This window comes from Bos javanicus, chromosome 27 (genome assembly GCF_032452875.1).
Source record: "Bos javanicus breed banteng chromosome 27, ARS-OSU_banteng_1.0, whole genome shotgun sequence".
Classification (NCBI taxonomy): domain Eukaryota; kingdom Metazoa; phylum Chordata; class Mammalia; order Artiodactyla; family Bovidae; genus Bos; species Bos javanicus.
Genome location: NC_083894.1, coordinates 15,875,080 through 15,899,911, shown reverse-complemented (window position 1 = coordinate 15,899,911; position 24,832 = coordinate 15,875,080). Strand labels below are relative to the sequence as shown.

The 24,832-nt window shown below is 37.3% G+C and overlaps 1 protein-coding gene across 37 annotated transcripts in view; it reads left to right on the top strand.

Moving 5' to 3' along the window:
* The window catches only part of SORBS2 (sorbin and SH3 domain containing 2), a 211,723-nt gene that overhangs the window by 103,279 nt on the left and 83,612 nt on the right, over positions 1-24,832 (top strand). For 16 of the 37 annotated variants that reach the window (XM_061404231.1, XM_061404241.1, XM_061404228.1 and 13 more), the window contains 5 exons: positions 7,948-7,997; positions 14,205-14,297; positions 17,387-17,413; positions 17,716-17,771; positions 18,544-19,185. In XM_061404231.1, the coding sequence (XP_061260215.1) occupies positions 7,988-7,997; positions 14,205-14,297; positions 17,387-17,413; positions 17,716-17,771; positions 18,544-19,185 (828 nt within the window). In that variant the 5' untranslated portion in view covers positions 7,948-7,987. Of the gene's footprint in view, positions 1-7,947; positions 7,998-14,204; positions 14,298-17,386; positions 17,414-17,646; positions 17,772-18,543; positions 19,186-24,832 lie in introns of all 37 variants that reach the window. The other 21 variants (XM_061404235.1, XM_061404233.1, XM_061404237.1 and 18 more) reach the window with 11 other exon arrangements.

The window sequence follows — 24,832 nt, the reverse complement described above, 5'->3', positions numbered from 1 at the left end:
ATACACACAAATTAACTTTATAGACTGTGGTGGCTTAGTTCAATCTAAAGCAATAAAATAAAGTCTGTGTATTTTCAGGAAAGTGTTGATTACATTCAATCAAAGGTAAAGGTCTGTCTCAAAATATTGGTGAATGGGAATGATGCCAGTTAACCAATCTGGGGATGGGTCACAACATTTGGGGGGGGTGTTTCATCCTGCTGCTGTTGCTGCTGCTGAAGATGACAGTAATGTTGCTATAAATCATTTTTAAGGGCTTCCCTGACGGCTCAGACAGTAAAGAATCTGCCTGAAATCCAGGAGACTGACCCAGGTTCAATTCCTGAATTGGGAAGATCCCCTGGAGAAGGAAATAGCAACCCACACCAGTATTCTTGCCTGGAGAGTTCCATGGACAAAGAAGTCTGGTGGGCTATAGTCCATGGGGTGACAAGAGTTGGACACCACTGAGCGAATAAATTATTTAGATGGCTGCAAATGGGCACAACTGTGTTTGAATCCAGGTCCACTTGACTTCAAGACCTATCGTTCCAACACTGTTCAGTTCACCTATAACATGTGTTTCTATAGTCTAATTCTTTACATGTCTCTTTGATGATGTGTCTGACTTACCAGGTCCACATTAAGGTTCTGGTTTATTTTCAGTAGGAATATATTTGGCTTTTGATTTATAGAATAGAAACCAACAGAAATTTCCTAGTACTATACTATCAAGTTGATCAATAGCTTTGACTTAGAAAAAAATGCATTTGTAAGTACTTAGATGTATTCTATAATCATTCTTAAGTACTATAAAAGTAAAAGATATCATGAAAGTATGATACTAGAACAATATTAAATCACGTGATCATTTAGTGCAAAAAGAAACCAATATTCTTTTATCATTAAATAAGAGTAAATTACAGACTTTGGAACTTTGGAATAGCATCAGAAAGAAAATTGTCTACCAGGATTGACCTTGAACTAGTATACTTTTTAAGGAAAATCTGTACATATTTGGACTAGCTTGCATTGTAAAGTCTCAGAAATAAAATTGCTAGTTTCCTTGAAAAATATATGGGCAAAACTGGGTTTGAATACAGGTCCACTTGACTTCAAGAACATGTGTATACCCGTGGTGGATTCATGTTGATGTGTGGCAAAACCAATACAATATTATAAAGTAATTAGCCTCCAATTAAAATAAATACATTTAAATTAAAAGAAAAACCTATTCTTGAACCAACACTATTCAGTTCACCTATAACATGTGTTTTTATAGTCTTCAGGAAATTTTTCCAGGTATAATGAAAAAGAACACTGTACTTTTATGAAAATAATCAGTGATCTCATGTCCTTTTGTTCAACACTATTCACAGTAATGATTTTGTCTTATTCCTATGAAATGACACTAAATGTGTTTTGACCCCAGCATTCATGTGTGAATGCTATGGGTAATTTGACCTGCATACTAAGGACCCATCTTTAGGCAGCATTCATTCAGGAATGTCCAGAGGGATTTAAGTTCTTATATGGGGGCTGAGCAGGGACAACTGTGCCCTCATTATTGACTGAGATGATCTGTGCCACCCACTCAGAGGCAAAGGAGCCCCCGAGCTGGCATCATAGACTGGCTGTCAGCTCAGAGAAGCCATTCAGAAAAGGGTTTGACGTGGATTCTCATTTATCTAAGCTCAGGGATTGTAAAGAACATAATAAACAACTTGGGGTATTTTCCGTGAACATTTCAAAGCAGCCTATTAATACAGTAGAAAGGACAAATGTCAACAACTTAAATTATGTCATTTGGCTATAATTGAAAAGTGAAATCATTTGGCATTTATGAATACTGCTAGTCCTACCACAGAGAGAGAGAAATGCATTGACCACTCAGGGTAGTTTATGCAGAAAGAATGGTATATATGACCCCATTTCAAAGTAAATTCAGGCTAAACTCTGGTGCATAAAATTAATATGCACCATATTTTTATTCTTGTGTTTATCTCTAAAAAAAAAATCTAACATTCCTCAATGTTTCCCACCGCTCTGTGTGTCCTGTCTTCTGAATTATATTTGAACTCTGAATAGAATAATTTTAAAATGACCTAGCAATTTACTGGATTAAAATTATTCCATGGAAAATCTTTCAGGCTCCAGTCTTAAAATCCTCATATTAACTGAGCTAAAATGTAGTCCTATAGTTGTACAGCTGGCCTTGGTGCTTAAATTCAAGTCTACAAAAATAACATAACTAACACAGAATTCTTGAGCAAAATTGAGGACAGGCATTGACCCTGCTCCTCTTCAGAATGGAATGCCCAATAATCAAAAGAATTCAGGCAGAACTATAAGATTATGGACACAAAGTCATGTTGGTGCCCATGAATGAGCAATCAAACATCTTAAGATCCTCATTCAAAACTTAAATGACCCAATCTGCTGTCATGTTGGAAATAAAGGCTACTCTGATCCATTAAAAAAAAGAGAGAGATCTGATAATTGAAGGTAATTCAAGGGAAATTAAGAGACCATAGCCACAAAATCATGTCATTGCCCTCTGACCTCTGAGCAAAACAAACCCACTGCTATATACAAATTGTTGTTGTTGCTGTTGTTTAGTGCTAAGTCGTGTTGGACTCTTTTGTGACCCCGTGGACTGTAGCCTGCCAGGCTCCTCTGTCCAGGGGATTTCCCAGGCAAGAATACTGGAGTGGGTTCCTTCTCCAGGGGATCTTCCCAATCCAGGGACTGAACTCAGGTCTCCCACGTTGCAGGCAGATTCTTTATCATCTGAGCCACCAAGGAAGCCTTTATGTTGCCTTTTACATAAAAACTTCAGCAAGAACTGGCCTTAAGGAAATATAGCTCCACACCACCTGTTGAATATCCTTCTGACACTTGAATGCACAGATAGTTCTTTGCCCTGTGGATTATCTGCTGAGGTTCAAGGTAGCCTGCATTTTGTGGTCAGTTTTCATAGTCTCGGCCCTAGTATAATTCTAATTTAAGAGAATACTTGAAATACTGTCTCTCCTGGTAGCAAGTAAACACTCCAGGAATTTGATGCTTTCCAGAATAATCTGTGCTTGTTATGTAAGTACCATCAAAGGCACTTTTTCAAAACAGAACAAGAGAGATTAGATTCGCCTTAGTTCTAACTGTCTAAAGAGAGTTCTCAGCTGTAGACTTGTTAATGGCTTTAGCACAAATAATGGAAATCAAATCACGCATTTTTATTAGTCACCAAAGAAGCCTTGGGTTTCGGGTTCTTCTGCAGAGCTCAATCACTGTGACTCTTCTTTTAACAACTTGGAAAATGTCTTTCCTGATTAGGAAGTTAGTCATTTCACGTTTTGACATCTAAAACAATGCGAAGTTTAAAAAAAAAAAAACCCTCACAAATTACATTTATAAGTAACAGGATACATCACTTTAAAGATGACAAGCTCAAGGATTTGTGATGCCTTTCTTTGTTCCCAATAACCCTATTCTACTTTTTAGAGTGTCAGATACTTTGTAAATATCAGCATTTGAATTCAAACAACAAATGCTGATAATTAGTTCCTTAAACTTGGTATCAAAACATTATTATAGTAGCAGGTTTCATGTTTTGAGAACTAACCTTCCTTCAGTTTCATGTTTTCTGTAGCAATTATTACTATCCCAGTTCAAACACTGTCTTTGTGATTCAGTTTTAAAATTTAAAACATTATTTACTTATTTATTTATTTGAAGAGTAACTGCTTTGCAGTAGTGTTGCTTTCCACCAAACATCAACATTAATCAGCCACAGGTTTACCTATGTCCCGTCCCACTTGAAAAACTTCAAACAGTTTTAAACATCAAGTGTTTTGAAAAGGAGTGATAAATAGAACTGGGGAAATGTCTTTCCAGTCCTCATTTTTCTGGAGGCTTGTTTATTCCTTCTTGTTTTAGCAGTTGCTTCAGCCTTGGTCACAGACATCCCCTGAGGCTTCTCTTTTCTATTTATTTTGCCCATTTAAGGTTAACATATTAGGAGTTTTGCTACTGAGACATTAAAATAAATACATCTGGGGCTTTCTCAAGGCTCCTGCACTGACCACTGCCTTCTTGCCTGACTTCACTGGCATCCCCTCAATCCAGGCGGTATTAAGGCTACAGAGTAGAGCTCCTTAGCTATGTACCACGTTTATTTTTGTATTCGGAAAAAGAAAATAGAACCCTGCCTCTTTATTTATACTAGCTGAAAAACAAGAGTTAAAACTCATCATAATAAAGTGTCCTGCAATCACTATCTAAAGTCAATTGGCATGAAATTTTACGGTAAACTTCAGTGTAATGTTGTGACTCTCTCAGTCCTGGATGTGGCAGCTGCAGTGTCCTTCAGGGTGGATGGGCAAGAATGTAACACTAAACACAATCGGGTGATACTAAAACACTACGTAATGAGGATGTCATCTGTGTTGTTTTCAGTGTAAGCTCTAAAAAATAAATTGGGGTGAACATCAGTACTCTCATTTTATCAATTCTATATATTCCCTGCTGTAGTATTCATTGAGTACCGGAATCTTGGAGAAGAAAATGGCAACCCACTCCAGTATTCTTGCCAGGAGAATCCCATGGACAGAGGAGCCTGATGGGCTATAGTCCATGGGGTCGCAACAAGTCAGACACAATTGAAGTGACTTAGTACAAGTACCAGGATATTAGAAATTCAGTGTAGGCATAAAAAAGATAAAATCCTTCTCTTCTTGCTTCATATGTACATCTCATATCATTTGAGTGTATCGTTTTCGTGCCGGTTTATTTCTTGAATTCTCCCTCTACCCTGGGGGAGAAGGTATCATTTTATTTAGCCAGTATCCACATTAAAAAATTTTTTTGAAGGTTTAAGTAAACTTTTTTCCAGTTTATTGAGATATAACTGACATACAGTACTGTATAAGTTTAAGGTAAATAACAAAATGATTTGACTTACATACATCATGAAATGATGACCACAGTTAAGTTTAGTGAACATCCATCATCTCATATAGATACAAAATTAAAGAAATAGAAAAAATACATATTTTTCAATGTGCTGAGAACTCTTCAGATTTTCTCTCAACAACTTTCATAGATAATTGCAGCAGTGTTAATTATATTTATCATGTACATTACATACCTGGTACTTACTTATCTTATAAGTGGAAGTTTGTACTTTTTAGCTGCCTTCATCCAATTCCCCCTGCTCCTACCAGTGGCAACCTCAAATCTGATCTCTTTTCCTATGAGTTTGTTTGTTAGTTTATTTGTTGAGGTATAACTGACTTACAATGTAGTATGTTAGCTTCTGTTACACAACATAGTGATTCGCTATTTCCATACAATTCAAAATAATCCCTACATTAAGTCTAGTTATGAATCTATCCCCATACAAAGATATTACATAATTATCGACTATGTCCCCCACACTGTTCGTTTCATACCATGATGCCTTTATTTTGCTGCTTGGAAGTCTGTGCCTCTTAATGTCCCTCACCTATTTCTCTGTTCCACCCACCCTCTCCCCTTTGGCAACCACCGGTTTGTTCTCTGTATCTGTGACTCTGTTTCTGTTTTGTTATGTTTGTTCATTTGATTGTTTTTTTATTTAAAAAATTTTTTTGCTTTGCCATCTGGGCTGGTGGGATCTTAGTTCCCTGAACAGGGATTAGCCCTGTGCCCTCAGCGGTGAAAATGTAGACCACTGGACCACCAGGGAATTCCCTATCTTGTTTTTTCGATTTCACATATAAGTGAAATCATACACTATTTGCCTTTCTCTGCCTGACTTATTCACTTACATCCTCTGCTGCTGCTGCTGCTAAGTCACTTCAGTCGTGTCCAGCTCTGTGTGACCCCATAGACAGCAGCCCACCAGGCTTCCCCGCCCCTGGGATTCTCCAGGCAAGAACACTGGAGTGGGTTGCCATTTCCTTCTCCATCATATCCTCTAGGTCCACCCATATTATCACAAATGGCAAGATTTCATTCTTTTTATGGCTGAGTGATATTCCATTGCACATATAAGCCACATCTTTATTAATCTATGGATGGGTGCTTGGGTGGCTTCCATATCTTGGCTATTGTAAATAACACTGCAACAAACAGAGGGGTGCATATGTCTTTACTAATTAGTATTTTTGTTTTCTTTGGATAAATACCCAGGAGTGAAATTGCTGGAACTTAATGGTAGTTCTATTTGAATTTTCTGAGGAATCTCCATACTCTTTTCCATAGTGGCTGCAACAATTTCTATTCTCACCAGTAGTGCACAAGACACCCTTTCCTTGATGTCCTTGCCAGCACTTGTTATTTGTTGTCTTTTTGATAACAGCTATTCGGATGGGTGTGAGGTGATATCTCATTGTGGTTTTGATTTGCATTTTCTTGAGGATTAGTGATGGTATGTGTCTTTTCACATGCCTGTTGGCCATCTGTATGCCTTCTAGGGGGAAAAGGCTTTTCAAATCCTCTGCCCATTCTTACATGGGTTGTTTGATTTTTTGATGCTGAGTTGTATGAGTTCTTCATATATTTTGGATATTAATCCTTTATCCGATAAATTATTTGCAAATATCTTTTTCCATTTAGTAGGTGGTCTTTTCGTTTTGTTGACAGTTTCTTTTGCTGTGCAAAAGCTTTTTAGTTTGATGTTGTCCTGCTTGTTTATTTTTGCTTTTGTTTGCCTCGCCTGAGGAGACATAGCCAAAAATAATATACTAAGGCCAATGTCAAAGAGCGTACTGCCTCTATTTTCTTACATTAGTTTTATGGTTTCAAGTTGTATATTTACGTCTTAATCCATTTTGAATCTATTGTTACGCATGATGTGAGAAAGTAGTCCAGTCTGATTCTTTTGATGTAGCTGTCCAGTCTTCCCAACTGGACATTTTAATTTTATTATTATTTACTGATCCATGAGGTATAGATACTTTTTTTTTTTTTTTACCTATCAGATATTAGAGTGCACATGGAAACTGAATATGTGGTATAGGGGAAGTTCGTGTTCACTGACAATAGGCCCTATTCAGGAGCTAAGGCAAAGTGACCAGGGTTAAACAACTATCAGAGAGCTCTTCCTCTTAGAAGCATTGCTTCCTGAAGAGCCTATCCTTTCGCTTTGGTTACAGGGCATAGAGAAATAAGAAACTCTAAAAGTGAGCACAGAGAATATGCCAGGAAAAGAACTAAGTCATGTTACACATCAAGAAATCCTATAAATAATTTGAAACTTGTTTTCGACAACAAGTACCATTTTCCCAACCATTTCCAATAAATTAATCTCAACTGTCATACAGCAAGCACTCCAAAGGGGAAAACCACCACATCTGATACTGAAACAGAACTGGGTTTAGTAGTCATCATTTATTTCTTGCACTTTAGTAAAAATAGATGAATCTTACCTTTGAATACTTGCTCAAAATACAAGTACATTGCTTAAATAAATTAAATATTCCCTGGCAATAAATTAACTCAATAATAAATTGAATATAATAAATGAAATAATGTAAAGTAATAATCTCAAATAAAATTAAATAATGCAATAAACTGAATAATGTAAAGTTAATGATTTCAAAGTATCAGAGTGTTTTTTAAAATTCTGGTAGAGGGCACTTAACCATCAGTGATCCTTTCTGGCTTAGAGAACAAAAACTGTTACTATAAATGTTTGAGAAAGCAATTTAATTTTTAGCCATGAAAACCCTACTCCATTTTCATCCATTAATGATCACCATTAAACAAAAGCATGAGTTTATGTTTATCATAATAAGACCAATAATAATTGAAGTTTAACTTGAATAGAATTATAAATTCTGCCCACGTTATTAAACTCTCATTTAAATAAAACTAATGATAATGTGATATTAGCTCACAGGTACACCAAAACCAAAGAAAAATACTTTCTTGATATTTTGCTCCCCACGCTAGTGAACAAATTAATACATCATTTTCTTTCTACAGGAAAACTGAAGACTTAAGTAACAAACCCTCCAAGGTCAAAATGAACACAGGTATGCTGTCTCTGTTAGTTTTAAACTCTTCAGCCTCACTCTCTAAAAATCATCTTGGCCCTAAATCATTAGTTTAGCACTTGGCTGATCCTAAATGTGATACTAAGTTTCTGAGATAGATAGTCAAAGTCATTATTTGATTTCTTTGTTTTTGTACTTCAATCTTACAGCTATCAAAAGTAGAATTTTCTGTTTTGCTGTCTTTTACTCCTTTTTTTCTATAATTATATCATGACATTAACTCCTATAAACCCTAGGAAAAGGTAGTATATCATTCAATGCATACATTTGAAAACTCTCACTTAAAATAGGCTAAATTCATAGGCAGGTTGCTCTAGCAAGAGAACATTTAAAATTCTCCATTCTATAAACATTTTACATTGACAGCAGGAGTAGATAGAGTGCCAAAACCCCACAGGAAATCAGCTTAATTAATCCATAGACACACTTAGAGTCCTAAGTATTATATTTTTAGATGTGAGAACAGTATCTCCAAATAGCTTAACATTGGTGCTCAGAACCCCAGACTGTATACAGATTAATTGTAAAAAAAATTTTGTAATACTTGCTAGATACATATTATTTTTCCCCATAATTATTTTAACTTATATTTTCACCTTCTCCTTCTGAAATTCTTATAGTCAGTATTGAATAATTCTGGAAAGCAAGTTGAAATTTTCTAATTTTCAATTGTATTTAGAAAATACCACTTCCCACCCATAAGTGATCACTCCAGAGCAGAGGATAAAGCATCAGATCAGATCAGATCAGTCATTCAGTCGTGTCCGACTCTTTGCAACCCCATGAATGGCAGCTCGCTAGGCCTCCCTGTCCATCACCAACTCCTGGAGTTCACTCAGACTCACGTCCATCGAGTCAGTGATGCCATCCAGCCATCTCATCCTCTGTCGTCCCCTTCTCCTCCTGCCCCCAATCCCTCCCAGCATCAGAGTCTGTTCCAATGAGTCAACTCTTCGCATGAGATGGCCAAAGTACTGGAGTTTCAGCTTTAGCATCATTCCTTCCAAAGAAATCCCAGGGCTGATCTCCTTCAGAATGGACTGGTTGGATCTCCTTGCAGTCCAAGGGACTCTCAAGAGTCTTGTCCAACACCACAGTTCAAAAGCATCAATTCTTCGGTGCTCAGCTTTCTTCACAGTCCAATTCTCACATCTATACATGACTACTGGAAAAATCATAGCCTTGTTGGCAAAGTAATGTCTCTGCTTTTGAATATGCTATCTAGGTTGGTCATAACTTTCCTTCCAAGGAGTAAGCATCTTTTAATTTCATGGCTGCAGTCACCATCTGTAGTGATTTTGGAGCCCAGAAAAATAAAGTCTGACACTGTTTCCACTGTTTCCCCATCTATTTCCCATGAAGTGGTGGGACCGGATGCCATGATCTTCGTTTTCTGAATGTATGAAAAGGCAAAATGATAGGAGAAAGCATAGTGGAAGATATTTTTCTCGCATCAAGCCAGTTGCTTTTTTGCTGTCTCTTGTTATCAAAATGCCTCGAGGGAGGATTAGCAACCACTGGTGAGAACCAATACCTAATCCCTAGATCAAGTGTAGAGACATGCGCTCTGAAGGTGATTCTGTGGCTGCCCCTTAGCAGAAACTGGCTGCAACCGACCTCTGAGAGTTTGAAGTCAGCTGGCCCCTGGGGATGCAGTCAGCTCATAGGTGTGCAGGCAAGATGAGGACATTGGAGACAGTCAACAAGTACAGGGAAGGCTTAGAAATCAACAGAAATTGTAATCCTGGAAATGAACCAAGTAAAGTCATTTGGACAATTGGAGATGTGAGAATTATACATGGGAAATGAAAGGACAAATCTTATTAGGCAAAGGAGACTAAAGAAAGCAAATAGAACAAGCTTGTCTAAGTCATACTGTGAAACTGCAAAATCACCCCAGTGGGACATGCACATGAGGAAGTTATATTCACCGATTGTTCTGCAGCATCTTCTTGCAGACTTAAGTTGAACATAATTTCCCAATATCCTTCATGTTGTGGAGTCCGATTTTTCTATTTATTATAACCTTATTATGACAGATGTATAATATGCAATTATACTAATATCATATTCATTACAATGCATTAAATAATTAACCTTCCTATTCCTAGAATTCAATCCCCAATAACAAAGTAGGCAAATAGCAATTTGTAAATTTGTTTAGTTCTCCAGGGTACTTGAATAAAGTTACTGCTCTAGTAGCATGAATATAACCCTCTAAAGCATCCTCTCATTAAAAGGTGTGAGCTGGGCTCTATATGGGATGTTAATTTGCAGATATTTTGATTATATGAGTGAATTTACACATCCATATATGCATGTAAATATGTTATTCAAACATACACATACAAAATTAATTAGAAGTGACTGGAACCCTTTGTTTAAAATGCCAAAGTAATACTACAGTGTTGCTATAAAAACATACCACTTTTGAAAATATATATAGAACTATAAGAGCTTCCCAGGTGGTGCTAGTGGTAAAGAACCCACCTGCCATTGCAGAAGGCATAAGAGATAAGGTGTGATCCCTGAGTCAGAAAGATCCCCTGGAGGAGGGCATGGCAACCCACTCCAGTATTCTTGCCTGGAGAATCCCATGGACAGAGGAACCTGAAGGGCTACAGTCCATGGGGTCACAAAGAGTTGGATACGACTGAAGTGATTGAGCACATGCACCATAGAACTACATGCACACACACACACACACACACACACACACACACACACAGAGTTTTTCAACACTGTAGGAAGTTGAAGAAAGTGTTGTCACTGTATCTCAAAACAAAGTAGAAATTAGGTCCCAAATATCCAATAAATAAAACAGGTCTCCATTATCTACCTACCTGCTGCTGCTGCTGCTAAGTCACTTCAGTCGTGTCTGACTCTGTGCAACCCCATAGACGGCAGCCCACCAGGCTCCCCCATCCCTGGGATTCTCCATGCAAGAACACTGGAGTGGGTTGCCATTTCCTTCTCCAGTGCATGAAAGTGAAAAGTGAAAGGGAAGTCACTCAGTCGTGTCCGACTCTAGCCAGCCCATGGACTGCAGCCTACCAGGCTCTTCCATCTATGGGATTTTCCAGGCAAGAGTACTGGAGTGGGGTGCCATTGCCTTCTCCGCCATTATCTACCTATCAATCATTAAAGAGAGATATTACTATTTCAATGTTCATTTGTCAGTCACTAAAGTTTTTCCAAAAAAAAAAAAAAGATTAGTTCAAAGCAGCTTTATTTTTAGCCCAATACATAATAAACCTGCCAAGGGAACTGTGACACATTTCTCATACTAAAGTATCTAAATAATGTATAAAATATACAAAACATGCTGTATTTGTACTCTTAGAATTTTTGGTCCACTATTTTTGAAGGAAAATCTTTGCTGGGGAGGAGAGAGAGAAAGACATCAAATGCTCCATTGTATGTGGCTTACTCCTGTGAGTGTTTTCCAGCAGTAGAAGCAGCTCCCAAGGGTCTTTCCACTGCCTGGAAGTGTGAACAGGTTATGAGTGAGTGTGAAGGTGAGGGCAGCGTTAGTGTTCTTTCGGATGACCTAAATATATAAGATAGCATCCTCATTCTGAGATCTAAAAGAATATCTTCAAGAAATTGCAGGAAGTATCAATGCATAAGTAAGAAGAAACAGGATATAATAGATTTCTTCATTCCAGCACTTTCACCAATGCCTCAACTTTTCAAATTAAGCTCTTTATTAAACTGTTAATCAAGAAAAATTCTCCAATCATTTTACCGAGTTCTTAGAGTTACGTGGAATACAAAAATTATTTAACCCAGAGGTTCCCACACTTTCTTGGTTGACGGGGCCAAGAGAGCTCGGTAATTTTTCACACACCCTCAAGCCAAAAGAAATACCTGACAGTTGTGCTTAGTAAGCAGTTAGGTGCAGACAGGTTAGTAAGTGCTCATATTCTATCAACTCAGAAGCAAACTGAACAAAATCATAGACTTCCCCGGCATCTCCAAACAGCCAAGGTTATTTTAGAGCTTCCCTGGTGGCTCAGATGGTAAAGAGTCTGCCTGCAATGCAGGAGACCCGGGTTTGATCCCTCGGTTGGGAAGATCCCCTGGAGAAGGAAATGGCAACCCGCTCCAGTACTCTTGCCTGGAGAATCCCATGGACAGAAGAGCCTGGTGAGCCCCAGTCCACGGACTTGCAGCACGTCGGACACAACTGAGTGACTAACACTTCACTTCATTTCATATTGTGCGATATTCAATTGAAAAAATAATCATTTATCCAATTCCCGATGACCACAGTTACTTGTTACTGGGATGCCTGTGTGTACTGGGCGATATAAAATTTCTCAGACTCAGAATTAGATGGTATTTCCCTTCTCTCAATTACTGGCCCGGATGACTTTCCCAGGGCACTTGCGCTCCACCATAACCATCACCAAAAACCCAGATTTACAAAAGATGTGACGTCACCTAAAGGGAGATAACAGGATCTGTGATGTTGAAACTGGGAACTGCCTCAGGCTAGTGGCGGATGCAGTGTCTGTCTGATACACATCATTTTCCTCAAAAATGTGAACTATGTTCGCAAACCCTTGTGAATCCACTGTGGTGGGTGCTTAATACAGAGTTCTGGAAACCAAAGGTTTAACCAGTGACCTTGGGTCTCTTCATTCTGAATTTTTCCCTTTGCATCTCTGCTTCTTCTTCAGATGTTCAGAATTAAAAGAACTAGAAAATGTAATCTCTAGTAAATGAGAGCTTTCCATTCACACTGTCAACACCCTGGAATACGTAACCCTTTGTGACATTGATAGCTGCTATATATTGTGTATTCAATAATATTACCTCTATTTTATCAGAAACATTCATCCCCCATGGCTATTTTCAGTTTGCAGTTTGCTAAAATCCTGTTGGTGCCTCTTCTGAAGATACATTTGGTTGTATGTTTTTACCATTTATGTCTTTCTATATTTGGTCTTTGGTTTATTTACTTTCTTTTGTTGTCCTATTTCTCTGTTTTAATTATTATCTGCATTACAAAATTGCTATTTTAAGTATATATTTAAAAACATATTTTGACATGAGAATCATTCTGTCAATTTAAAGGTCTGCTGACCTTACTACTTGTGATTTTACCAACAATTAATTCAAATCATACTTTTCAGCACTCAATTCCCTCATGTCCAATAAACGAAGTGGATACACTCCTTAAGAAATAAAGGAAAGCAATATGCAAGACTAGCATGTGGCAAAATATAATAATTATAATATTGGTGGTTAAAGAATTTATCTTTTTGTTATAGCTTTCAAAAAGAATTAAATTTAAGTTCTTTTGGTTCCAGGGGAATGAGCAAAACTATTTATTGCACATTCCAGCTACAAAGGAATGTGGGAATGGAATTGGAATCTGTTCCTAAATAGAACATTAACCTTCCAATTTTAGAAGTCTTGTTACGCTAAGCTTCTCAAATCATATTAAAATAGCTGATGCATTTTCACTTCTTTTGCTTCATGTTGTGATTTGCATTAAGTGTAAATACATAAATCATATACTTCTTGTTCAAAAGTACAAAAACTAATTTTTTAAACATGGTTGTTTCAGTACTGTATGTATCAATATTGTTTTATCTCAAGGAGGCAAAATTTCCCATAACTAATAATAACTGGGAAGACACAGAATATTTTTCTTTATGAATCTTACATATCAAATGTATTATGCCTGTAACAGGTAACAACTTTTACTTCAAGAGGTCCTTCAGGAATCATAATAGCTCAAATACAGTAAAACCTAAAATGATGGATATGAAAGTATGTTATACCATAGCTCTTAATCCTGAAATACAGGATATTCATAACTCTAAAAGCTAGTTACACTGCTTGTAAATTTAATAGTTGAATTCAAATGGTATACACAAAGTTCAGTTCTATACATGGTATTCCTCAAAGAAAAACCATAAAACATTAAATATAAAATCTGAGTTTTTTTTACTAAATCATTGGCATCTATTTCTAAGACATAACCCTGGCGTTTTCCTTGTTTTGTTTCGGTTTAGTTTGGGGTGGGTGTAAATTTGCAGACGTGTTCCGTGGTTACTAGTGCTGACTGTTCATCTCTCTCATGGATGTCTGTCACATTTCACTGAGATGCATGGTACTGCATGTGCTTTCTCCTTTGCTGTGGCCTCTGCTATGTCATTTTTTTGCTTCCAGATAGCGGTGGGTGTGCTCGCAAACGTGCCGCCATGTCTGTTACATTAACATCTGTGAAGAGAGTTCAGAGTTCTCCAAACCTGTTGGCTGCAGGTATAATATCACTAACTCACAGAATGTCACATTTGAATGGCTTTCTCTGACCTTTCTCTCTTTCCAGAATTATCCTGTTTGGATGATGAAAGTGGCTGTAAATACCTTTCTAATGCCCCACAAGTTCTTATTTTTCTTGTCTCAAGAATAGCTCCTATCCCTTATGACTGTTTTGCTCTAAAAATAAAAAATGTCAAAGGGAACTGATATCTTGTAGAAAATATTTTAAAAACATAATTAAAAACAACAGTCACTTGCCAAAAATGTGTTAAGTAGCTGCAAGTTTTAACAACTAAGTTTTTGTACTGCATGGACTAAAGTAACATAATATTTAATTAAGATAACTCATGGGTACTTTTCTTGTTTTGTACCTAAAAACTATTGAGGGTGGAGGCACAGAGTGTCAGAAGTGGGATTTGCAGGAAATTGAATCTTTATTAATTTGCTTCTCTGTCAAAGGTTGCAAATAAAATGATAGAATATTAACTTTCAAAGAGACTTTAAATCTTCCTTTAATCCAATCAACAAAGAGCTTTCTAATATATATTTTTAAACATCTTGGTCCAATTAAAATTAACATGAACTCGCAAGTATAAATATACTCTAGAAAGTAACTGGGAGTGTGATATTTCAGCATCCACTGAAGTGTGTCTTTTTACAATAAATAATCTCTCATGACTTCAACCCTAGTCTCTCTAGACCCTGAAATATACCCGTATCACTAGGTGACTGGTTAGTTGGTTGGTCAATTTTATTTTTCCTGGGTTAGTTGGGGTTTCCTTTGATTTTTTAAATAATATTCATGGGTTTTGGAACAGAAGTGGGAAAGGGATGAAGGATATTTAAATAATTCTAATTCTCACTGTGCGTATTAGTGTCTTTTATACACATGCATTTATTAGTTAATTATTCAGGATGTCCTTAATTATGAAGCCACTTGACCCTAAACTATCCAGTTTTGTTGAGGAAAAATCAAGCTTCCATGTGGAGATTCCTACTCCTGCCCACCACCTTCAATCCATCAATAGATTTCAATGTCTAAATTTAAATACAAAACCAGGTGGTTCCATAATATATTACCTTTATTAAAAAATATAAATTGCATTGCAATGGATGTAGTAATGATCTCATTTTGGTTTGAAAAAAATTATCTTTATATATATATATATATATTTGTACATGTTTGTTCATGTGTATGTGAGCATAGAAAATGTTAGAAAAACAGTCATTTCCCCAACTCATAGGATTTGTCAGAATTAAATGAGGGTAAATGAAGAAAATAAATGGACAGGTTTATCATAGTACTGACAAAGACAGTAGCCATTCAGTTAGTTAACTTGAATTTAGTTAATACATTTAATTCTTGCAAGGCACTTGAACCCTTTAAAGAAAGGGGCTATAAGAATTAAAATCAACATAACTTTAAAGAAAAGTATCATATAGAATATAGCATATCATAAAGAAATTTAAGTAAAACCCAAGAGTAGAGACTATGAGGTAGTGGGTACTGCAAGCACAGCTACATAAAAATCATAATGTTCGAATCATAAGGGTGGAAAGGACCGCTATGAACATTAAGTCCAGTCCCCGACACCAAGCCAGGAAAGCCCTGACAACTGCTCTGATGGGTTCGCTACCTTCTGCAGCTCACAGGGAGTGCTTGTTGTAAGAGGGAAGAGCAGTTAAAGTTCTTAGTTCTCAAAGACTATTTTCATGCACAGAACAACCAGGGAACGTTAAATCTGTCCCATTTACTCATTCTTAAATTTTCAAAGAAGCAATGACCACCCACTAAAGAATACTAAAAATTAAAGGCTCTGATCCCTAGAATTCTAGCTGGGTTTTTTTTTTTTTAACAAGTGAATGGTCATGAAGAGTGTTCAAGATATTAGACAAAACCATTTTCTCCAAGCGTCTGCCAAGTTATGTACCTGGCCAATTCTTAAAAAATAACCCAAAAGCTCTATTCTCTTTACTTGACATGTGTCTAGGACGCTTCTTATTACCCACTCCATATCACACCTGCCCTCCCTTTCCCAAGCTTTCCTGGCAGGGGTGAAATAAAAACAGAGCTATGGTGAACAGTGTCCACATGGGATGCTGCATGACTTTCAGTTCCTCCGAAGAACTATAATATTAGTAAAGTAGCAAATTGGCACTTGGCATTTTATATATCTAAAATTAGGTTTATGTTAAAGAAACTGAAATATTTGAACACCTAAGGGTTCTTAAAGGACCACCCACTTAAAAGTAAATCTGAATCATTAACGTCCAGGATCTGGACAGAAGATTAGGCTGAATGAACTCTAAGATCCTTTCCAAAATTAAGGCTTTATGATTCCAGGTGAAGTTGGCCCCGTGGTATCATAGAACCAAGCAATACCAACTGAGTACCTAAAATTGTGCATAATTTATAGGAGATTCTTGAAAGTATAATTGCAAATAAAACTGAAAATAAATATGTCATCGGGCTGCTTTCCAGCTGTATTATCAAAAGCAATTTATTAGTACTGAAATGCTTACTGCAAGACAGTGGAATACTTGAAACAGCTTTTTCATTGTTGAATATAAAATCACTCTTAAATGGCAATAAGAAGAAAATTCAAAGTCTAGAGAGTGATTTGAAAATACCACATAATATGGCAGTGTATTTTACACTTTCTTAAAGTAAAGAAGAATTAAAGCTACAAAAAATTGATGGCATTGAAAGCTAAGGATCTGGTGGTTTGATTCATTGTTAGGAGAACCATTCATTGTTTTCCAAACTTTTGATCCTTCAAACTGATATTAAAAACTCATATATTCACCGTAAGCAATAATAAGATAAAATTGAATTCTTGCAATAATACTAAGGGGAAAATCAGTGTTTGATATATGTTTTAATTATATATCATATTTAATTAATTCTAGTCTAATTGAAGTAAAAACAAATGCACAAATTTCAATTAGTATATTTTATATACCCAGAGTTTTAGAACTGAGATAATGTTTGCTCAAAAAACAAAATGTATGTGGTTTTTTGCCAAATGATCTTTACTGCATTGTTCATTTTACCAGAGAACTAATTTCGACATTTCTTTTTCTTTTAGGGCGTGATTCTCAGTCACCAGACTCAGGTACCAAAAAACTATTCTGAATAACTACTACATTTGTTGTGAGTTTTTTAAAAAACATATTCATAGCCACATTGTTACTCTTACAGTAAACTTCAATTGCATACACAGTTATGCATTTTTAATGTCTAAAAAGAAAATGTCAATTTTGGAAATAAAAATAAATTTTATTTTAAAAATATGTTAAAAGTGGATGTAGATATTTTTGTATCCGATTTGTTTTCTCTTAATAAAAGCTTGGAGATGTTTCAATGATCGAAATCAAGAGACACTGAATGGAGATGCTACATGTTCCTCTCTTGCAGCAAAAGGTTTTAGAAGCGTTCGACCAAATCTACAAGAAAAAAAATCACCAACTCAGGTAATCCTGCACACTGCTGTCCACTGTGTTATTTTAAACCACTGCTCTAGAGTCTCTTTTCTAGTAACATGCATGTTTTGATATGTTTTATTCTTATTATGTTGCTTTTATATTTGTATTGACTTGTACTTACAACATGGAAGACAAGTCTTAAGTTCAAAACAGGTTATTGATTTTTCTTTTTTCTGATTCAGCTGATAAAAGCACATCAGTTTCTGGTATAATTTTCAGGATATTTTCTAATTCTTAAAAAAACAGCCAGTTGATGATTTGGATTTCTAAGTTATGAGGCCAGCAATATATTATTTACTGAATAAATATGAGTTATGCAATTGCTCGTTAAACATTAACTAAAGAAACTCAGTGTTGGAGATATTAGTAAAACTGTCACAGGCATGAAACATGTTACCAAACAATGTGAGTAAATACTGTATATATACCTCAAGGTCTAGAAATATACCAAGAGAAAATATTTTCACTTTTAACCTAATTTCCCAGAAAGTAGATGGAGACAAACTTGATACTGTATTCTCTATAAAACTATTTTCCCCCAGAAGGCAACTATTGACAGTAAATTAAAATGCATTCTGAATGAAATAAACATGATCTCTCAATCTGGCCAACAAAATGTATAGCATAAGAAGAAGGTGTGACATTGCTTTACTTTCTTTAAGGGTAGAGTTAACACTGGTTTCTTTAATGATTAACTTTGACTTTCTCTCTGTTTTTCCTTCAACACTATTTCTTTCTCTGGATGCTTTTGGTAACCCAGGCACCCCTTCCACCACCCAGAAAAGAGAGCTTTTGTAGCTCCTTGATAACCAATCATACAAAGGGTGACATTTTAGACCAATTAGTAACTAACACACAAAGTCCATCCTGTACAGAGTTCTTTACTAACAAAACACCTCTCCAGGGAACTATGTATTCTAATGATGATTCTAGCCAGACAATTGTATATTCTGAAGAATCTAACACAACCGTGTCATATACACAAAAAATCACTAACCCACTACCACCACCTTCCCACACTGGTCCCCCACCAAAAGCTGATATGAGTACCCCATTTCTCCAAGAGGACTACACCCAAGATTCTCAAACTCGGAGAATTTCCACATTGAAACTAATCCATAACCAGGACCCAGGAAGCAGCATCACCTTTAATCCCCCCCAGTTTCCCAAATCTGTTGAAATACCATCATTGCTCAAAAGGCCTTGCTCACCACCCGCTAACCCAGTGCCTGAGAAACACACAGCATCTCTTTCCATCCAGATAGCTCCCCTTTCGGGACACGATCCTGAAAGCCATAAACAGCCACCTGAGCTTTCTCCAGAGACTGCAAAGATACCTCTTCAGCCAGAGAGACAAAGACCTGCAGTTGCTGCGGCCTCTCAGTCCTCAGACTGCCAAGTGGTACCTTACACCTTCCAATCTCTTCTTACAGCGTTCTGTAGAGACCCTAACTCCTTTGGTTTGGGCTTCTTATATAACCCGATGCTTTGTTAGTTTGCAATCAGGAAAGGAGAAAGAAACCATCTTCCTATTTAAAACCCCACCAAATTCATCAGTAAATTTCTAGGGATCTTTTAATTTAAAAAATCTACAGATCTTTTACCCAGAAATAATGTTTTATAGGCATCTTCCTTCTAGATATTTATTAGAAATCATTGATGATTGGTTAACAATTAAAACTGAAAAATACCTTTAAGTTTTAAAGAAATATTGTTCATGCCAGGTTTCTGAGTACTTAGATTTTACTTTATTTACATGGGTAAAATCTCTTAAAATAATTGTCCATTATAATTCACTTTGAAAGAAACAGTTATCTTAATTCTAGCAGAATTTATTTTCTTATAGTTCAAAATTCATTTTCATTGAAACTCGATAAATTTCTATGTTTTTAAGTTTATTATTTCAGAAAGTATATTAATAAATCTTTAGTACTTAGACTATTCAGAAGTAAATCTATATTTCCTTATATGTTAAATTCTCCCATAGTGTCATTCTGCTGACATTTATGAATCTAGTTAGAAGAGAAATGTGTTCCTCTTCTTGGCTTTTTCACAGAATAATGTAATGTGAAGAGCATAAGCTTTAAGGCTAAACTGTAGATTCCAATCCAAACGCCATCACTGGCTATGTGATAAGGCAACCATCCTAACTTCTCTGTGAGTCTGAACAAAGAAATGAGAGTATTAATTAACCCTTAATTCATAGGCTATGATAAGAGTAGGAAGTTAGTAGAGGTACAGTACTTAGGATTCAGCAAACTCTGCTTAAATGGTAGCCATTTATAAGGACATGCTAGCAACTGCAGCAGTAGTGGGAGTCCAGAAAACACTCATACTTGAGTAAATAATTTGAAGAATGGTATCTACTGTAGCTGTACTATTAAAAGTCATCCAAGACATATCCTTGAAGCAATGTATTTTTTATCTTTATAGAAAGTCTTCAACAGACATCTGATTGACATCAACATCCTTCCCACACACACCCACCCATAAAGCAGAAACCTTAAGCTTAGATGATTAAAAAGACAAGTGAGTGTTCCTACTAAAATACCTTCTTTATCAGTGCAAATTGTTTGAATTAGGGTAATATCTTCTGAGAGCCCCTATGAAATAATAATAAAAACAGTAAAAACGACAGTAGCACCTAACAAATACCAAGAGTTCACTATATGCAGGTACTGTTCCAAACCACTCACGTTTATTAACTACTTCCACAATCCCATGAGGTAGGGAGCAAAATCAAACTGAGACACCACAGACAGGGATGGGCTAGTGTCAGAGAGCAGGCTTATTTGTGTCCAAAAACATGTCCCTGGGAGCAGATGTAGAAGTCAGAGCAGACACCACCACATTCACAACTCAGTTCACTCATCTGACATAGTCTGGCTTTTTAAAATTGTTTTATTATGCTTAGAAACTTAACTTGAGAACTTTTTTCCCTATGGTTTTGTCACCATCCAGGCTGACCAGAGACAGTTTCATTATACAGTCCTCAGGGAATCAGCATGATCCACAAATCAGGATTTGAGATGCTGTCACTTTGACTCATTTAGGGCTTCCGAGCTGGCGCTACTGGTAAAGAACCTCCTTGCCAGTGCAGGAGTCATAAGAGATGCCAGTTTGATCCCTGGGTTGGGAGGATCCCCTGGAGAAGGGCATGGCAACCCACTCCAGTCTCCTTGCCTGGAGAATCCCATGGACAGAGAGCCTGGCAGGCTATAGTCCATGGCGTCACAAAGAGCTGGACATAACTGAAGCAACTTAGCACACACTTTATTCATTCAACAAATATTTATTGGGTGTGTGTCGTCTATTCTAGCCACAGAGTTGCATTTGAAACCATTGATGATTAAAGTCTTGTCGATGGCAGAGGGAACAAATATTAATAAAAACTTAGATAAGTAGAATCACATAACATTAGAAGGAGATTATATCAATAAACTAAACAGCACTGACCAGGATTGAGGGCAGCAGAGTCCGTGTTAAATAGGGTAGTCAAAGAGCCCTCATGCAGCAGACAGAGCGGCTTTGAAGGGGGAAGAACTTTCCAGGCAGAGGGAATATTTAGTAGTGTAAAGGCGCTCAGGCTGAAGTATGCTGGGGCTGTTCAAAGACCATCAGGGAAGCCAGTGGGAAGGAAAGGAATCAAGTGAGGCTCAGAGTAAGAGGAAGTCAAGTCCGAGGTAAGAGAGGCCAGATGGCAGAAGTTCTAAGAAGCCACTGAAGGATTTCAACTTTTACTCTCAATGAAAATGGGAGTCAGCGGGGGAATTTAAGGCTACGACTGTCACTATTTGACTTACAGTCTAACCGAATCATTCTGGCAGCTCCATGGAGAGCAAACTACAGGAGGGCAAGATGGAGAGTAGGCAAGCCAAGCAGGTGGCAATGCAACAGCTTAAGTGAGAAATGGCGGTGGCTCTGAGCAGGGTGGAAGCAGGGGAGGTGGTGAGAAATCGGATTCGGAATGTATTTTGAAAATACAGTACATAGGACTTCCTGACAGATTGCATGTGGGAGGTGAGGGAAAGAAAAGAGGCAAGGCTGCCTTCAAAGTTTTGCATCTTTGCAACAGGGAAACGATGGAATTTGCCACCCTCTGTCCCCTGAGACTGGATAACCATGGGTACAGCAGGTTTGGGGAAAGATCAGAGGTTCCATCTGGGACCTGATAAGTTTGAGGTGGGTTTTAGACAGCCATGTGAAGAGGTCCAGGATGCAACTGGATATAGGAGTCTAGAGATCCAGTGAAAGGCCCAGGTTGGAGATATAAGCCATCGCCTTATAGATGCTTTTGCAGCCATGAGACTGAATGAGATGACCAGAGCATGGCTGCAAAGAGAGGAGCAGGCCCAAGGACTGAGCCCAAGGGTGTCCCGATAGTAAGAGGAGGAACCAACTCAGGAGACTAAAGGCAGTGTCTGCTAAGGGAGGAGGAAATCCAGAAAATGTGGCCTCCTGAAAGCCAAGTGGAGAAAGTACATTAAGAAGAGATGGTTAACTGCACAACTGATGCTGTCGGTATGTGGAAGATGAGATCTGCTAACCTGTCGCTGACTTAGAAGTGGGGAAGGGGGCCTTCTCAAGCTCTCTCGTGAGCTTGAGAGAGACTGGGAGGAGAAAAGTTGGACAGTCAGCTCCTTAAGGGGTTATTAATGTTAGACCATTCACTGAATGATTACCCTTTCCTGAGCCTCATCTTACATCATCTATAAAAACCTTACTTCATCTATAAAATGGGGATAATGATGTAGCATTCATCGCAGACTATTGCTGGGAGGTTTCACTGCCTATAAGGAGCTGGGTACAGTGACTGTCATGAAATTCCCTCAATATGGAGTAACTGTGGTTATTTTTAAATATCCTTTTTCCTGTGCATCTGATTGGGAAAAGGAAATATATTATTTTCAACAATACATTTTTTGAATGGGTGGATTAAAGTTTGTTTTATAACACTTTGTCAAAAAGTGGTATAAAACCGTTGCAGTTCTGACTTGTTTTAATTGTGTAAGAATACGGAACTGAGATCCACCCACTTAACACATTTTAAAGTATACAATATAGTATCGTTGACTACAGGCACGGCTTTGTACAACAGCTCTCCAGACTGTAATCACGTCACCATCTCGCATAACTGAAACTCCTCCTGTGAAGAGCAACTCCCATTTCCCTGTCTCCCCCGTTCCTGGCAACTACCATTCTACTGTCTGCTTCTATGAGCTTGACTGTTTTAGATCCCTCATAAAAATGGAGCCATGCAATATTTCTCCTTCTGTGACTGGTTTATATCATTTAGAATAATGCCTTTGGATATCATCTGTGTTATCTCATGGGACAGGATTTCCTTTTTTTAAGGCTGAATAATTTTCCCTTGCCTGTATATACTGCGTTTTCTTTATTCATTCATTCACTGATGAGGATCTAGACATGTTTCCACATCTTGCCTATTGTGATATACTTTAAGTCTCATTTGCCATGGAATGGCCTTTCACAGCAGTGACCTTTTGTTTTAAATACCCACATTCCATGTTCTTGTAAGAAAGTCTCAGTAAATGCCAAGAGCTATGAGCTACATATCGTAAATCAGCCAAATATATGCTCTATTATAAAGAATCATCCTCCCAAGAAAACAGCAGTCCCGAGAAACAAAAATGCTCTATCGAGAGTAAAAGGGAAACTTCAGTGCTCTAGAAGTTTCATTTATATACTTGGGTTTTTATTAAAGTCTGACCATTAGTGTAAGAAAAAAACATAGCCTACCATTAGGAATTTTCATTCTCTCCATATTTGATAATGTAACACATTGCTTTATAAGCTGCATATGTTACAATTTACCTCCCACACATCTATGTGTAGAGAGAACACAAAATGAGGTATGTTACCCTCTGTCACTATGTGAACAGATACCCTGTTGCTAAAAATGTTGCATTGTTCTCAATGTCAGATAAGTGCAAGTCTAAGTCAGGAGCTTTGAAAGACAGCAAAATCTACACCTCACACATTTTCTCTGGCATTTTTTACTGCTGTGTCCTTTGCTTCAGGAGAATAAACTTTATGATACATATAATATATAACAAATCTATTATGAAATAAAGTTATTGATCATTTGCCAAAGCTTTACTTTCACAGCTGCTGATGCACAAATGTTAGGGACTCAGAGAGGACTTTGTCTCAGTGTCATATAGAAGAGGGAGAGAACTCACCTCTGTGGCTCCATGGGGTCAAGATGTAGAATGTGAAGGAAGGCTGATAACGAATAAATGCCAGCAAAGTGGGATGCAAGAAAAGGTAGAGAATACAGAGTATACTTTCTGGACCAGTCCCATCAACACCAGCCCCAGTCACTCATGTGTTCTATTAGGATGGCCAACCAATATTTCATGACTTCTTCTGTGTGAGTTTGTTATGAGATCAGTTGATCAGGCGTTACACTCACAAACTGATACAAAATATTGGTGACCTTTGACTTACATTCAAACACTTTAACCTTACATGGTCATGAAAAGACAGAGACACAAAACAAATATGATGGATTTTCTGCAGTCATCTATCTGCCACCAACTCAGTAGGGGGAAAAAATCTGCTCTTGTTTTAAACTAGTTTTTCCTACTTCAGAGTAGTTCAGAATGAGAAAATACTTCCCTCCCCTTTTCATACTTTCATCTTCCTCCTCTTATGTTCTCTTCAGGGAAACATTTGTATTGTGATTCTTTCTCCCCCTGTGTCTAAGAGGGCATTTCATTAACACAGGCATCAGGGTTATGTTAAAGAAGCTCCAGCTAGTCTACGAGAAAAGTTTTCAAAGTTTGTGTGTGGGTGCCCAATCGACTGTTGAACTTTCCAGTTTTATCCCTGGAAATTTAACTGTGATATGAGTCAACAACAGGCATTTTACTGTCATCTACACACACATACATGTGAAAATTGTAAGCATATCAGCGGCTTGAGAGAAATTCAGAAAGTGAGATAGCTCTGTTTTCTATAGACACTCTCTAGAAGAACAATGAATAAGGACCCTTCCTAGTATACAAACTGATCATATTCCCCAT